This window comes from Alternaria postmessia (genome assembly GCF_024291825.1).
Source record: "Alternaria postmessia strain BMP 2775 chromosome Unknown scaffold_126, whole genome shotgun sequence".
In the NCBI taxonomy this organism is placed as follows: Eukaryota; Fungi; Ascomycota; class Dothideomycetes; order Pleosporales; family Pleosporaceae; genus Alternaria; species Alternaria postmessia.
In genome coordinates, this window is record NW_026260199.1 from 27,903 (window position 1) to 44,401 (window position 16,499).

A 16,499-nucleotide genomic window follows, 5' to 3' on the forward strand; every position below is an offset into this window, starting at 1 on the left:
TGGGTCGACGTTGTCAAGTAGCACGAAGAGCGATGCAGAAGACGCTAACAAGAGTTGTTGAAGTCATGCGGAGACTTTGCAATTATGCGCTTTTGGAGTCAATATGCAATTCTCTACTAGCTCGAGCTCAGTGACGGACATTACGTTGCTCCTGGGGAAAGAGTGGGCAGCATATCCGAGAGAAGGCACGGAGCGTGGCATCACTATGGGAAGCTACAAAAGAGATCGCGGAATCGAGGGATAGGAACGAGACATATATACATAATCTATGGTGATGAAGTCCCTTCGCATAAAGATGACCAAAACGATTTGTTGTATTGACGGTTCCTCGGTGCGTAACCGTCTTCTCAGAGAGTTGTAGCAAGCGGTCCATAAGCGACAGGCCAAGAGCGTCGGGCAAACTGATCTCATCGCCTGTGCTGTATCGTTGCAAGAAGCGCTACGGGATATGAAACAGCGCCGATAGCAGGCAGTATTTACAGCCCAGGACGATCCAGTGTAACTCTAAAGCTTGATCAACAGAAGTCGCTGTAAGCATGGGGTGGCTGTATGAAGAGTGTATGTTGTGTGTATTGCAGAAGTGTGACGATGCAGCTCAGATGTAGTGGAGGAATGCAGTAAGTCTCGCGTCTTTGCAAGAGCACACCCGATTCTATCTGTAGAATTGTGCGCAGAATTGTCGCATGCTTTCTATGATACACCTCCTGTGCTCCCATTAAGAAACGCGCTAAAAGCATAACCAAATGCCTTGCAGATTTGTGTCTTTGGCTCTGCGCTGAGATGGAGAGAGAAGTAGTGGGCCCCATACCACCGTGTGATCTCGCTCACAAACGACTTGCCAACACTTCCGTTGTCCGCGACGCCGATATTGAGGCGAACACCAACCTCGAGAGACTCAAAGACCATGCTGTTGGCCCGCTCACGTAGCCTTCTGAAGATGAAAAGCGCAAAACTTTCGAGGCCCGATTGTGTCAGCCCGGGCACCAGGTCCTCCGGAAGAAACTTTCGTACTGCAAGTGCTTGGCCTTTAACGAATGCAGTCTTTGCACTGATAAGAATCCGACCAGTCCGACCGCGAATGTCTTCCTCACCTGGTTCGGTGGCAATAAAAACTCTGAGTTCGCAATTTGGCAGTGACGGAACGATTTCCTGGTGAAACCAATGCTCTGGCTTCTTGTCTGATTGCTTTCGCTTCTTGGATGACTGTCCCTTTTTCGATGTTGTGTTCTTCCCACCTCCGCCTCTGTGCGACGGTGTTTCTAGAGTATGCGTCCCTGGATCACAGGTAAGTTGGTAGCGCTCCCCACACTCCGTAACGTGTTCGTGTTCCTTGTGTTTGCGGTCTTTCTCATCTACAACACGAACGTGCGTAGCACAGCCACCGTGGGCTCTTCTGTGGACGGTTTTGTCGCAGTCCCGGGGTACGCATGCACCGATACCCAGACATGTCTTGGGCCGCCATGCAAACTTGGGTGGGGATGACCGAGCCACCTCATCCAAAGCCCCGATGTTCCCTAGCTTTTCTCTCTCCTGCATCGCTTCGCTCTCGTTCGGGTACACCCGAAAGGATGTTCCATACTTGGATGTTAGCTGATTGCGTGCTACCTCGTAGACTTTGTCCGGCGTAGGGTTCGCGGGCTCTTTGGTGGTCCAGTGCAGGAACAGCACACTGCGTAGCGACTGGCCATCCTCATCTATGCAAGTGTCGGACAACAGAGGTCCCTTCGAGTTGCTGGTTCAGCCAGTCCCATGTATGCGGGTCGACGGAAAGCGTGTTCAGTGATTCTGTGGCCAAGATTGTGACCAGCGCTTGCTGTATACAGTAACCCCCGTTGGGTATCCGTTTGATGACTGTCTTGTCCAATTACATCGAATAGGCTTTCGCTAGCCAAGGGTCGTGGCCGAGGCCGTTGTGATCTTCAGGAAAGATCTGAATAGGAAGAGTGGCGGTGTGGTCGAATGGTTTGTTATCAGGGGAGGTAACCCATATCACCTTGTTCCATACCGCATTTGGTCCGCGGAGGGAGCGCGTGGGCGATGCTGCTTGTGGGATCGACGGAACTCGGAGCGCGACGTCGAGATTGCCGCGAGAACTCTCAAGGGTCTTCGTCGCCGGGTGTCTATGTGCCTTTTTGGGACGTTTTTTCCTTTGCTTCGCAGTTTTACGGTCGCGATGATCTTGACAATATTGATGTACTCCGCGTATACCGTTACAGGAGAGAACGAAAGCACTATACCCTGCCTGTTTGTGCTCTTCTAGTCGCTTGCGATACTTGAGATCTGACTTTAATTTGCTTGAGGAAGGCGGCATAGCTCGAGCAGGGATTAGGCTCGAAGTGGGTCTGCAGAAATGAGTTACTGTAAGCGGGTTTGGAGCAGGGCGTTGAGCGTGTTGAGGTAGGGCGCGGCTGGATGAAGCTGGATGAAGCTGGATGAAGCTAGATGAAGCTAGATGAAGCCGGGCAAAGCCGGTCGAAGCCGGGCGAGGCGGGCGTGAGGCGGGATATGCAGCTCGCGACGCTACCGTAAACTACTCTGCTTTTGCGGAACATCGCCTGTCCCACGGTTGGGTGCGGGTATTGTAGACGGAATAATTAGAAGAGAGTGTATGTATTGTATTGCGTAGCAACCTAGCTCAGCTTATAGGAAGGTCATCGCACGGCGTTATTGATAATAAAGTTCATGTTCCCAACAGCGCTTGGCTTGCGACAGAGAACCATATACAGATTCTACTATCCAAAAGGCAACAAAGTACTTTACAACAAAGCACAGATCCAATGAATCGCGAAACACGAATCTAGCAGCAGTCAGACGTAAAGGTGACTTGCTCCTCATGTGGACAACGATGTATTTCATGAATCGAATGCTTTGCAGCTATGTTTATAGGGCTCCGCTGATACGTGCCCGAACAGTGCTAGGTAGACAGTTTATCGAGTCACACATGAGAACCTAATTCGCACAAGACCTGTACAAAAAGAGATTCAGACATGGGGGCTGCATAGGAGGACTCCACACCCGTCGTCAACGGCCCTCGGCTCATCCTGCCATCGCCGTGTCTCCTCAGGCCACCCCTTTTCTCACTCTGGAGTTCGATTAGACGTAGTCTCAAAAACGAGCTTCACGCCTCAGGCATTATTTGGGAGAGTGCTCCACCACGGGCGCAAATACAAGAAGGGATATGTTTGTTTTGATGCTGGGTGGCTCGAGCTCGACGCACGGTAGCACGGCACGCGCTCTCGCGCTCTTGCCCGCTTGCCCGCTTGCTTCCCACGTTGCTACTCATCCAACTCTATCTACCTAGAGTCGCAGGGTCTTCGGCCTGCCCTGCCAACTCTATTCCTTGGCTGCTCGCTTTCCGCCATCTTTGCAACCCCTCAAGGCGACGCTTCACCACCATCACACCCTCGCGCGAATCGACAACGCGAAGCGCAACTACTCGACGCGAAGCATATTCTTCCACAATATACGGACGGGCATCGACACCACGAACCGCAGCTAGATCGGTCATCTTTGTGTCGTCGAGCCCATTTTCGTGTAGAACGGCCGCGCGCATCGGATCCGCGACGCGACTGAAGCGACCTTCGTCCCACGTCCACACGAACGCAACTGGCGACAACTTTCTCGTATAGTAGTCCTTGGTGGACAGCTTCTGAACATACATCACAATGGCTCCTAAGCGAAATACGGCAGCAAGCTACACGTCCTAGCAAATGAACCAAGACCTCGGGTCTTGCTGCTACAATAGTCTCATTGGAACCATCAGAGGTTCGTCTCCTCGCCTCGGAATCGATACAGCGGCCGCAGTACTTTGAGGTATTCCTCCAAGGTCTGTCCAAATCCCAACGTGAGAAAATCGGGCGAAATCCCTAAGAAGTGGGCTATGGCAGTATCAGACTATTCAAGGACGACAAACGTGTGTTGATGAGACCAACCATAAGCGTCAGTGATTATGAGTTTTTGGAATATCCCACTAGCAACAGCGAGTACATCTGTGATAACAGGTTCGTATATCACGTCGACGTTTCCCACATAAAGATACCGGTGGATATCCTTACCATACCTGATGCATGATTAACAGCATCGAGCCCAGGCTCTAACTTGGGCGATCAATAAGCACGCCGGCACTAACCCAACTCCCCCGTCTGCGCTGCTCTATGCTCGTACTCATCAGATAAGTCGACGTTGTATAGCCCTACAAAGGACGCGCCATGATGCTTCAACCAAGGGCTAGGGAGTCCTTGGGGTCGGTCCTTCTTGATTAGTTCAGAACAGTAGCGCATAGTCTTAGCGCTACTCAAGGCAGCCAGGCTCGCAGACATGGACGATTCATTTGCGTAGGCGAGGGAACACTTTTCCTGCGGCAGCTTTACGATACAGCATCAAAAAAGCAACAATCACAATCGAAAAATGCCGATATCAGAGTTCGCAGGTCAAGTTTCCAAACGTGATCAAGCGAACAATCAGCGAGCGGTAGGAACGAGAACTGGCATTGACCCGCCTCGGGTGAGAAACCCCTACGTTGGACTGACGATCGTACGCAATGAACGCTACGTGCTACTAAAGCAATATCTGAACGAACTGCCTATCCGCCAACGGCTGCGATGAAAGCTTCGATGAGAGGCACCAGCAAAGCAACGAAATGAGTCATTGTCGAAGAAAAGAAAAACAGATACGTGTGTCTATGGAGGATATACCGTCGCTCTCTTGCCAAAACGATTCTACAGCGTAAATTCGACATAGTAAGCCCGATGATATTTGATGGGGCCGTCAAGACAGCCTGTTGCAGCGCCGCAGTACCCTGGGTCCTTTGCGAACGCCATTGTGCGATCTTGTCCACACTTGAGTGTTGGAGGGCCCAACCCGTCACCCACAATCGAGCAATCTGCCCCTGTGGGAAGCGAAGAGAGCTCTGACCACCTCCCTTTTGGTGTAGGAGGAGGAGTGTCGATATCGCTGATTGGGCTTCCTGGGCGAGCCGTTACTTCGTAATGATCCTCCTTGAAGGGCCCGAGGTTGCAGGGATCGACGGCGATGCCGCGCGGCCCAAAGTAGACGCCCCACTCATGGACATAACTGAAGACGTTTTCCTTGTAGAGAATCTGTATCGAGTTCTTGTGCTCCGGAGAGCGAGCGTGCATACGCTGATTCTCCAAAGCGCTGAGCGCTTCACGGTCGTGCGGCTCCTGGCATTCCGCCGTTTCTGGAGTACTTCGGTGAGCTACCTGCGGAGCTGCTCGTTCAGGGAGTATAGCAATCGTGCTGATAACGAGCCAGGGTAGCGACAGAACAAAGCAGAGGCGTCGCATCATGGTTGATCCAGCTATACGGAGACAAGGCCAAAGTGGAATGGTGAGTGGGATCAATCGAGTCTTACACGGTCATTTTTGAGAACACATCTGGTCGACATAAGACTCCGCTGACGGTGACGCTGACCCTGACGCTGACCCTGAGCTAGAGAGAGCCCACCAGAGCGACGTTTCTGTGGTGAGGAGTATCGAAATATCTCTCGGACGCGATTGTCTGTTGACGTACCCAGGTCCGTTGTACTGAGCCAAAGTGAGTTATCTGCTGACAGCCGATATCGTGTCGAACCGCTAGGCGTAAGGCCTCAGTGAGTCCGACACAGGGCGACGGTGTGAATCAATCTAGCTTTCATAACAGAGGAACGAGTGCTGTTCTTTTTCTTACAACGGTCTCTCTGGTTCGCACTCAGCCACAGAACCAAAATCACTGCCTATCTCAGAAAATCACACCGTCTCCGCCCCGTTCACACAGCACCAAAGAGGCAACAGGTGGTCTTTGTCACCTGCATGCACGGAAACGCTGATTCTGACATGAAGGGCCTCGAGAAAGCCATACAAGACGTACAAGCCCATGCTCAAGTTCCCTTATTTACTCTTCTTAACTATGATAGGACGAGGAGGCGCTAACTTCCACTGCGAACAACGCGAATTGTGCGACACCGATAGATCCCAATGGGGACGTCGTATTGAGATGTTTGGGACGGAGCACGGCCATCTGCAATGGGTTTCGCATTTCGACCCACGTCCTTCGGCTCGCATCTCCTATGTTCTTCCGCATGTTCAGCACGTCTTTTTCCGAAGGACAGCGACTGCTCGTCGAAGATTGCCCTGTGGTAGAACTAGGAGACGACGATCCCGAGCTCATGGGGCTGATACTCCGGATCCTTCACTATCAGGGCAGCCCTGCAGATTACGAGACGGAAGCCGAAGCATTGGCGCAGCTCTCTATTCACTGCGACAAGTACGACTGTACAAGAGCCTTGGGGCCCTGGGTACCGACCTAGCTGAGAAACGTCAGAACAAAGGACGACTCGGCCCAGGCACTGAGGTTCCAGATCCTCGCTGCCTATATCTTCGGCAACTCGCTCGGATTCAGAAACAAATCGCGGACCGCCACCCTGCAGCTAACACCATCGTCCGTGGCAGTGTGGGAAGAGGAAAAATTATTCGCAATACTGCCGTCAAGCGTCACGGGTAAGCCATGGGAGTTCTTCAACGAGCTCACTATCGCTGACACTGTCTAGTATCCATGACTAAGCGCATTCAGCGGGTGTTGGACGAACTCGAAACCGTAGTGCAAAACATGGAGCTGGCTCTGCGTCAAGACACGAAGGTCTATGACACCTCGCAGCTCCTGTGTATTGTCTGTGGCCGCAGCCTTCCCAACGGGGCAAAGAAGTGTCATTCTTGTCACAACACAGACCTCCAGGGGAGGCTTTGTACGCACGGAACGAGGGTGGCTGAATACTTTGATATCCTGCGCAAGACAGAGTTATGGCTGACAGTAACCTCATTCACAGAATGTTCCGTATTCGACGTCTCGTCGCGTGTCGCCCGTGCTAGAAAAGGCGCGAAACACATTTGCGAAGCGAACAACTTCTGTCCGTTACTTACGACCTTAGATCTGATGATCACCAAAGCCAGTGAAGCTCAAGACTGAGCGAATGGACTGTGCCTGCGCTGCGTTCGAGATGGCGAAGATGAAGAAGGTTTCGCATGCGGTCATATGTAGTGGTCCATCTCTCGGAGCGTTGTTTCCATGGCAGATCTGTGCCATGCTATAGTAAAGGCAAGAAGGAGGTTGCACACCCCCGCAACCTCCGCTACTCGCTCGAGAACCATGGGGCGTTGATCTTCCCACTCGACGCATCAGCCTTCATGGCACTTGCAACTGTCTAGAAGCGTTGCATTGGAAGTTCTTCTACCACAAACCTGCTAAGGTATCTAGGCGAGAAGATATATCTAGAGAATTGTAATACATCAAGACAAACCGCTGTAGACTTTCTCTGTTTAGGCTCGGGCGCGTGAAGCTGTTGTAGGCGAGCGGTGGCGATTCTTCGCTTTCTTGACTTATATCCACACACAGGGCGATGGAATGAGTCGCCTCGTAAGCGAGGAGCACTGAAAACGCATGCTACGCAAGTGATTCATGTTTTCGAACAGCGTAGACCCCGACGCAGCGGTGCGTGCCGTTCGAGTTGCATTCTGCGGTTGTAGGCGGCGACGACTATGGCGATTTGCCGCTGGGTGCCAGCAACGTCCTCGATCCCCATTTTTGCTTTCTGGCAGTCCTGCCAAAGACAAGTCAGCTCTGAGCGCGGCTGTTGGCCGTTTCAATACCGGTTACGCATTCCTTCACGGGCCTAATCGCCCGCAACTTAGTTCACGAACTCTAGAGCACAGCCCATCATGGTATTGTCAGGCGATGGTAGAGAAGACAACAAGCGCAATACTATATGGGGTGTGCTACTCGTTCCAGTCTCAGATCGTTATCGCTGCACTTTCTCCCATCACAGCTTTGCCACTGTCATCGCAGGGCCGGCTGCGCGCCCACTCGTAATCGCCAGCACTAGCTCATCTACCACTTCCAGCACCCACATGCAGCCTTCGTCACTGGTGAGCCACCGTATGCCCTCCTCCAAGCCAGCACCCGGATCCGATCTCCAAGATCCGTCTTCCCATGCCTTCTTCAGACCATGAACATGACTCTGTAGCTGTCGACTGGACGGCCGACTTGCCCGCAAGCACGCAATAGCACAGAGGCTAATCGTTATCCGTCCGACTGTTGGACTGCGGTGCCGCGCTAGCAGCCCGCCGTAGACATGGCCTTTAACATAGTTGGCAAGATCTGGATGAGCGTTCACCAACTTGCGCTCGATCACCCTTCCCTTCGGATGGTGGATAGCGTTCCACAGCTCCTCACCCTCCTGATTGATGGACTCGATGATATCAGCATCTGCGCAACCCAACGGCGTCGTGCTGAGCGACGATCTAACGACTGAGGGCAGAGAAGCACGGAATGCAGCGAGCATGTCCATGATTTGCGGGATCTAATCGCCATCAGCAGTCAGCCTAACCCAGAGCAGACGTATCTGTACATACACAGACAACAGCTATGCCTCTCAACCCAATTTCTCGCATGAGTTCCGCAACGGCGACGCTCTCTTCCAGATTCGTCGATGCTGTTGCATGATGATAGAGCGCCGTCATCGACGCTTCAGAGTCCACGCCAATCACTGTCGCTGTCGTGAGAGCCAGCCACGACGAACGGCTCAGTCCTTTTGCTCTCGCTTCTTGTTCCCGTCTGTGGAACATGCGTTGAATGCGTAACGTATCCACAACAGCCGGCGCGGGGGGGTGTGGCGGCTCGATCATCGCCTGGAGACGGCGCGATACTCTCGGCATGACGCAGCGTTTCTGGGTGTAGCAGTAACGCTGGAGACATGCACTGAGATATAGGGCTGTTCGTATATGATTCCTGCTCACAGCGCAGAACCTTATGCCGAGCTATCAGCTGCGTATGATCGTACGTGCTGCGGTAACCATCATCTAGTAGCTAGCCGCGGATCGCTGTGAAGACAGTATCTAGCGCTTGTTGAAGCGCTCTGCATCAGATTCTCTCACTACTACTATTACAATGCAGTACATAGTACTAGTCTTTACAGTCTCGCGTCCGACGTGGTGATGCTTAGCATGTTCACCATGATCATCTATCACTAGGTAGGCTGTTGAGTCTGTCTCGGAGACTTGATTCATAGCTGCTTTCGAGCAACCATGTGTAAACATATGCAACTGCTGAGCATGATGCGGTGAACAATACCGGTGATAGACCATACGAACTTTGAGTTACTCTCTCGAGGTAGGAGTGTTCATTGTAATTGCAGGCTGCAAAGACCTCGCTGTTTCAGCACCCTCGGTAATCGTTCAGGCGGTCATACATCTCCGTTCAATCACGGTTCTGCACTTCACACAGCGAGGCTCTCTAGCTGAATTCACCCCACCTGTGTCGGCTCTCGTTCGATCTGCAAGTGAGAACATCACGCTGTGCCTTCAGGGTAGAGGACATGATTTCTTGACCGCACTCTTTGATGGAGGCTTTTGGGCGTCGGCCGCTGCCTCTAGTAGCATTGGCCAGAATCTAGCAAGACAATTATTAAACGATTTCGTTGAACATGACACTAGACGCGCCATCGTAGTAGAGGTTCAAGTATCCTGCCATAGAGTAGACTAGACACGAATCGTGGTTAAGCCGCACGAGCAGTAGACAGGCCTATATCTATAGAAATGGCCAAGCCTTGGCCCACTAAAGCCTCCAGCCTGACAACAATCAGTTGCGCCAAACTTTGCTTGGCCATAATAGGGACAGTGAAAGGCAAGCTTGCTGCTGCTGCTGCGCAGGCTACTTTAAACGGGTTCATCATTCGCAGTAGTCCGATAGCCTGGAAGACTTGCCTGCTACTTGGGGGCATGTCGGGTCGAATTCCGTTCTATCCGTTGATCATCGCTCGTGGAAACGCGCACAGCAGTGTTCAACAGAGTTTCCATGTCCAAATCCATTTCGTGAATCAATTGTGCGACTACATCTGCAATGTCCTTATCGATCCACGCCTCATCATTCATGGAGTGTAGACGACACTCAAATACCTCGGCGTATACGATCTCTTTGACAGACAAACTCGCGCATTGGTAACCTAAGTTCTGCAAAACATTCGCTAGGCTCTGGATCCCCCTTCTCAGTTGTCTTCTTGCGGCCCATAGACGGACGTCCGTCAATCTCAACCCTACTAAGCGTTGCGCCCACAGGCAGACATAGCTTGAAGCATTCGTCGGTTTGCTAGAGTCAAGGCTGAGAGCTTTCTGGTAATTGCTCGGCATTTGATGCCACTTGCGAGGACCGTTCGTTATCCCGTGCGACTCAATCTGGCTGGGGAAGAGAAGTTCCGTGAAAGCTCTATCAGCCTGTTCAGCAAGCAGGTTTTCTAGCTGACTGCAAAGCGCTGAAAATCTCTCCGGAACGGCCATCTTCGTAGTAGGCTTACAACAATGCGAGTCGTGGTTTTGCTGGCTGGTAAAGATTTGTGTTATCGAGGCGCGATATGTGTTTGCACTGCAGACCGGCAACGGGAGTAGCCCCACCTTCCCGATGTTGCTTAGCGCCGGCTGTCAGCAGCTTTCTCCGCCAGGCGTGTATACGGACAGTTGTGTTACGGATCTGCTCACGCTTACATACAGCCTAGGGATCTGGCCGTGTACGCTCCCATCGCGTACCTGGTCTTGTCCCGCTCCTCAGAGCGTCTACATGTGAGTGTACGGCACTCTGGCGACAGTGTTTTGTTGCACCATTCCATTCCCAGGCGCTTACATGGGCTACCATGACACAGCAGAGCAAGTGAGGTGACACTGCAGCATGCGCCCAAAAGCAAATATGGTGCTATGTGCGAAAGGAAATTTGCCCAAGATGTGCTTACGCTGACATCACGTCGGTTGATGCCGTTCATTCCTACTTCGCCAGAGCACATTGACGCTATGAGGAACCATCTTATTAAGGTCGCCTTGACGGCCTCTAGGGAGTTCATGCAGGTATCTTTGCTCGACCGACAGGTTCGTCCCGCAGCCATCCCTTCCTACATAGACACACTCTTTCCACCAACAGTACCTGCAATCGAGCGACGCGGGCGTCCTCCACACACTCCTTAACGAAGTTTCTTTATCATGCGCCATCGTGTGCTCACTCTTTTCCTCAGTGCGTTCGCACTTTGCGCCAACTCTACGCCTCAGACCGGAGATAACAGCCAGTGCACTGCCCTGTCTGATCAGGTCCTCGTTCGCATAGCATCAACAACGGCCTCTTGCGAAGGTGCAGGATTCCCCGAGGAATGTGCGGATGCGACACGAGCAGCGAGAGCTATCAACACGGCTTTCGAAACATATGGGATCTCCTCGCTCGGCGAAAGAGCTGGCTTAATGGCCTACATGCTTTTCGAGTCAGACAACTTCAAGTACAGCAGAAACCACTTTCCAGGCAGGCCAGGTCAGGGCACGAGGATGATGGGGATGCCCCCTATCGTCAAGCTCTACGCGGAAAGCGTCGCTGGCGCCGATACTGTCGCGGAGGCTGAAGCCGCCGGAGGGGACGCAGGCCTGGACGCGGTGCTACGGCTGGCCAACTGCAACGATGAGAGGAGTTTCGGGATGGCGGCTTGGTTTCTCAGCACGCAGTGCACCCCCTCCGTTCGAGCTAGGCTAGCTACGGGAGAGATGGACGGATGGCACGATTTCTTAACCGCGTGCGTGGGCACTACCCTGGCAGCGGAGCGTGACACGTTTTGGCTGGCTACAACACACGTCATGAACGGCAAAAAATAGAGAAGAACACGTTACAACTTCTATACCAATACTCGTTTCTGCGTCTACACATTCTTGTCCAACGTTCTACATCCTAGCTTTTGTGTGTGACAATATTGCTAGCATCCTCTTCTCTCGAGGTTGGTTCAGTCTGGCGATAGTTTTGGACAACAAGCTGCGCTGACGACTTGACGTAAGTTGGAGATCTCACTGTTCTGAACCACTTGATACATGTATGTTTTCCAGCGTTTAGATATCGTGAACAACCATGCATAGTTGCGGCGACCACACAGAAGCCAGAAAGGCCGTCAAGCTGGAAATAGAACGGTCACAGCTGCCCCCGCACTAACGTCTCACATCCTGATATCGTCTTCTCTTCATTCCGTGATGTTCCATCTGAAGAATCCCATGGTTGAGGCCATCTTGGATCGTGATAGTCAGTGAGACAGCGGATGCTTTCGGGTATCGCGAGTCGACGGTTTGTTGTATGTGAACAATCACTTGTCTGCATCACAAACTGACGTACTGCACAAGTAGTGCACACGCACGAGAAAGCCTACTCGTCGTGAAGGGAAGAACTTCAGCAAAAAGCAATATAGAGAAGAGTATGCTCTCGCAAGTAAGAAGATCTACAGATGCAACAGTTCGAGCGCAGAATCGTGATGCGAATGTCAGATAATGTGTGGTGCAATGCCTTGTCAACACGTTTTGTCATTTGCTTACGCCCGTAAGCGAACCGGCTAGCTCGGTCGGGTCGACCCTCGGGTGACGCTATCCTAACGCCTGCCCATGTAGCAGCAACATCACACTGTAGCTACAGTGCTGATCAAAAACAAACGCTGCATCGCACACGGCTCCGTTACAGCGTACGTTCGTCACCCAAGGTACTGGCCTGGCGGGTTGTGGTGCTGTGCAAACCCTGCACGGTCATAGATGGTTCCAATGGCGAGCCTCGACAACCTGCTTCCATGTAACTTCAAGGACTAGATGGACCAGCCGACCAAGGTCGATAGAATCAACAAAGACAGCTTGTAGTACGACTACATGGCTGACGAGTGTTCCGCAGGGTAGCCGTGTGCGCGACTCACAAACCGGATGGTCAGCACGATGCGAGATACGTATGTCTTGAATCGGGGCGCGTCTGAACATCACTGTCAGTGTCATGGTACTGTAACAGAAAACGCTTACATCTTCTTCTGAGTAGTGTGAACGAGAGCTGCGCAGAGATCGAAGCCGCCAACTGTTGGTCAAGCCCTCAGTCTAACGCTTCAACTCACTGGTGTCTGCAGAAGCGAAGAGACACGGTATATTCGTATATAGGCTGCATAGTCTTGAATGTCACCACAAAACTATCTCACCCACTCTCAAATTCTTCAGGCTTACGGTAGAACCAGGGGGAGGTTTTGTGTGTCCCGGTCTCGACTCCACTACTAGTATCTGATAGCAACGACATGGCACAGGGTGAAAACGAACAGGGATGTGCGCTTGTGCCAGTGCCAGGTTGCATGCCATAAAACACAGTAAAGACAGCCTGCTGATATATCTAGGCACAAATCTCGAGAGCAGTAGCCGGTCCCCCAAATGGACGAAGGAAGAAGAGACGGCCGTCCGCCGGAAGTTGGACAGGGTAATCGTGCCGCTCACCACGTTTCTCTATCTGCTCTGTTTCCTCGACAGGTACACGATGGCTCTGTATCGAGTACGAAACTCGCTGACAGTGAATGCAGAATCAACGTTGGGAATGCCAGAATCCAAGGCATGGCAGGAGAGCTAGGTCTCAACCAAGGCTACCGCTGGAACTGGGTGACGTCCATCTTCTACATTGTGTATATGTTTGTCGAGGTGCCGAGCAATATTCTATTGAAGAAGCTCGGCCCCGAGTTCTACCTGCCGCTCTTGGTGTGTGGCTTTGGGCTTGTCTCGCTGTGCAGTGCCTTTGTGCAGAGCTTCCAGGGACTGCTGGCTGCCAGAGCCTTTCTCGGAGTATTTGAGGGGGGTGTCATGCCGTAAGTCTAGGCTATGCTCGGTGTTACCGCGTCTGACTTGTCCTATCTAGAGGTCTCGCCTTCTTCATATCCTGCTTCTACAAGCGTGAGGAGCTCTTGTTCCGCATCGGCATCTACGTCTCTGCTGCGTCCATGGCTGGAGCCTTTGGCGGCCTGCTCGCCACTGTGTAGGTAGCTTTGGGATTCAACGTACACATCCATCGCTCATGTGCATACAGTCTGTCTCGCATTCCTCCGTGGGGCGCCTCTTCGATGGTCATCCATACCTGGCGTAACATATTCCTCTTCGAGGGCCTGTTCACCGTACTAGTCGGTTTCCTTGCGCTTTTCCTGATGCCGCGAAGCCCCGAAGAATGCTAATTCCTGAGCGTTCGCGAGCGTATGATAGCCTCTGAGCGGCTTCGGGAAGACCATGGGGCAGAAAAGGGCGAAGATATCGCACGGGCCCACTTGGAGAGCGCCTTCAAAGATATCAACAATTACTTGTGCGCTCTAGGGTTCTTCTTCATCAACACCACAGTGCAAGGAATATCGCTCTTTCTGGTACGCCACTATCACAAATAAGAAGGGACATAAGATGCTGACAGTACCCCGTAGCCTACTATTCTCAAAGACCTGGGATGGACCGCCACGAAGGCGCAACTCTACTCGGTACCTCCCTACGCTTGCGCCTGTCTCATCGCCATCGCCGTCGCGACCGTCTCCGATAAGACGAAGCGGCGGGGGATCTACCTTGCCATCTTCACTCTTCCCGCCATCGCTGGCTTTTGTATCATGCTATGGTCAACCGAGTCCAACGCACGTTATGGGGGTATCTTCTTGATCACAGTCGGATCCTTCCCCGGAGGCCCCGGATTCCTTGCATGGGCAGCAAACAACGCCGGCGGACCGGCATTCCGCGCTGTATACATGGCATGGGTAGTGACGCTGGGCACGGCTGGTGGTATTGTTGCAACCTGGTCAGTCAACTTAATGCAATGGCTCCCTTTGGTATCAAGCTGATGCATCGTAGGATATACACCGTCCATGACGCACCGAGGTACCCCAAGGGTCATAAGGTTAACCTGTGCGGTCAAATCGGCGTGTGCCTCTTGGCATGCTTTGGCATCGCCTACTGCAAGTGGGAGAACAAGCAGCGCGGCCTGGGCAAGCGCGATCACCGTTTGATCAACCCTACCCCAGCCAAGATCAAGAATCTCGGTAACAGACACCCTGAGTTCCGGTTCATGTACTAGGTACGCATGGTTGCGTGTCCGATACGATCACTTCTGTATGGTGTTTGCCTTTTGCTGCCTGTCGTTGGTTCAACATTGTGGTTCGGAAGTTGACTTGCCTGATTTTTGCTGTGCGCGGAACGCTCGACACAACGAATTCCGTTCTTAGCCAGCTTCCGCAGGTTGTCTGCAACGCTCTAGAGTATCGCACGAGGGAGTTGATGAACACCGTACTTTGCAGCCGCTTTACCTTAGGCAGACCTCTTCTCTTACCACCTCACCTTGCGATTGAAGAAAGCAATTAGCAAAACATTGTCAACTGTTGCTGCAAGCCATTTCTCACTTAGCCTAGGAAGAACTCACAACCCGGCATGGTTCCAGTCGCCGGCAAGGCAGAGAGCTGCCGTGTCACGAAAGATGATCCTGCCTTGTTCCACCGTCGATGAAGACCAAACATACCACTGGCACATGCCATGTATCCGCTCTCAGACGCTAACGTCCGTCCCTGGGTAATGGGACACCCTGCGTGGCGGGACGCCACTGACACTCCTCAACACAACAAACGCAACGACAGGTCAGAAGAACAGATATTCTCGAAGTAGTAACCTTGAGTTATATAGTCTATTTCCTTGTGGTGTCTTTTAGGTATAGATCTTGCTTACTGCGCAAGACGACAATGTAGCATAAATGTCACGCGACAGCCTCGCTGGCGACTAGACTTGTGGCTATGTGGTTATGTGGTTGAGTGGCCGTGCGACGCTTTTGCCAAGCGCTTCAGGACACTGGAAAACCGGCTCAGATTAGGAGCAGGGCTAGGTTCGAAGTCCCCCAGCGTTTAGCTCGCGACAACAACCACACCCAGCATCAAAACCGCAGCTAGCTTCCGACACAGCTATTGTGCAACTTCAAGACGCATGCAACGCACGACTATAGCTAACGCGAAAGTTGCCACGCCACAGAGATGAACCATCGCGCCGCCCTCTAGCTCCGCAGACCCGCCGCTGCTCCCTCGTCCGACCCACCACGTTCTCGTGCTGTCGAGCATGTCGCGACCGATACATGTACCAAGCCGTAGCCGAATACTGCTTTGGCTCGTACAAGGGCACAACGAGTGAAGAAGCGTCTGAGAAGAACGTGTACAGGACTCACACAGCGGGCATAACGGGAGACAGACTAGTGGGCATGCTACAGAATACCAAGATCCGGGTCTAGGCTTTGGGAAGCGGAGCGGGTGCTACTGGAAGATCGCCGTTGGTTGACGCACACACAAAGGTGGAAAGGGTCTACATATCTTAGAGATACAGCTATTGTATGGTTATACAACGAACAGCTTCTCGTATAAGCACTGCGGTTATTAGGGCGGAGGAAAGGTGCTTTAGTATAGTCTCTAAGGGTGATGAGGAGTTTGGGTCGTTGATGTTCATAAGCGCTGGTAGAGGTAGAGCAGAGCTCTGGTAGTACCCACGCATGGTAAGGTACTGCGCTATCTAAGGCTGCATGCCGTCCTGTCATCGATCATGGGCCTTCCATCTCTTCGCAATGCCATCCAGCGCGGACGTTCACGGCAAGGGTATGGCAGGTGCGGGTTGGCCACTTACCCCGCTACCGAGAGCAACATCAAGAGCCAATTC

General features: G+C 52.4%; 4 protein-coding genes across 4 annotated transcripts; 3 read left to right on the forward strand and 1 right to left on the reverse strand.

Annotated features, from left to right (window-relative positions):
- Positions 1 to 4,718: 4,718 nt before the first annotated feature.
- On the reverse strand, positions 4,719 to 5,309 carry J4E82_010439 (uncharacterized protein; the record flags this gene model as incomplete). The annotated part of the gene is made up of 1 exon (XM_051736651.1): positions 4,719 to 5,309. One exon carries the CDS (start codon positions 5,307 to 5,309, stop codon positions 4,719 to 4,721), a length of 591 nt encoding a protein of 196 aa, XP_051583588.1.
- Positions 5,310 to 6,079: 770 nt separating this feature from the next.
- Positions 6,080 to 6,963, forward strand: J4E82_010440 (uncharacterized protein; the record flags this gene model as incomplete). The annotated part of the gene is made up of 3 exons (XM_051736652.1): positions 6,080 to 6,264; positions 6,322 to 6,497; positions 6,548 to 6,963. 3 exons carry the CDS (start codon positions 6,080 to 6,082, stop codon positions 6,961 to 6,963), a joined length of 777 nt encoding a protein of 258 aa, XP_051583589.1.
- A 6,369-nt stretch (positions 6,964 to 13,332) lies between these two features.
- Positions 13,333 to 13,825, forward strand: J4E82_010441 (uncharacterized protein; the record flags this gene model as incomplete). Its single annotated transcript, XM_051736653.1, has 3 exons — positions 13,333 to 13,340; positions 13,376 to 13,654; positions 13,705 to 13,825. 3 exons carry the CDS (start codon positions 13,333 to 13,335, stop codon positions 13,823 to 13,825), a joined length of 408 nt encoding a protein of 135 aa, XP_051583590.1.
- Positions 13,826 to 14,231: 406 nt separating this feature from the next.
- Positions 14,232 to 14,889, forward strand: J4E82_010442 (uncharacterized protein; the record flags this gene model as incomplete). The annotated part of the gene is given in 3 exon segments (XM_051736654.1): positions 14,232 to 14,240; positions 14,252 to 14,613; positions 14,667 to 14,889. The coding sequence occupies 3 exon segments, from the start codon at positions 14,232 to 14,234 to the stop codon at positions 14,887 to 14,889; spliced, it is 594 nt and encodes a 197-aa protein (XP_051583591.1).
- Between the last annotated feature and the right edge of the window lie 1,610 nt (positions 14,890 to 16,499).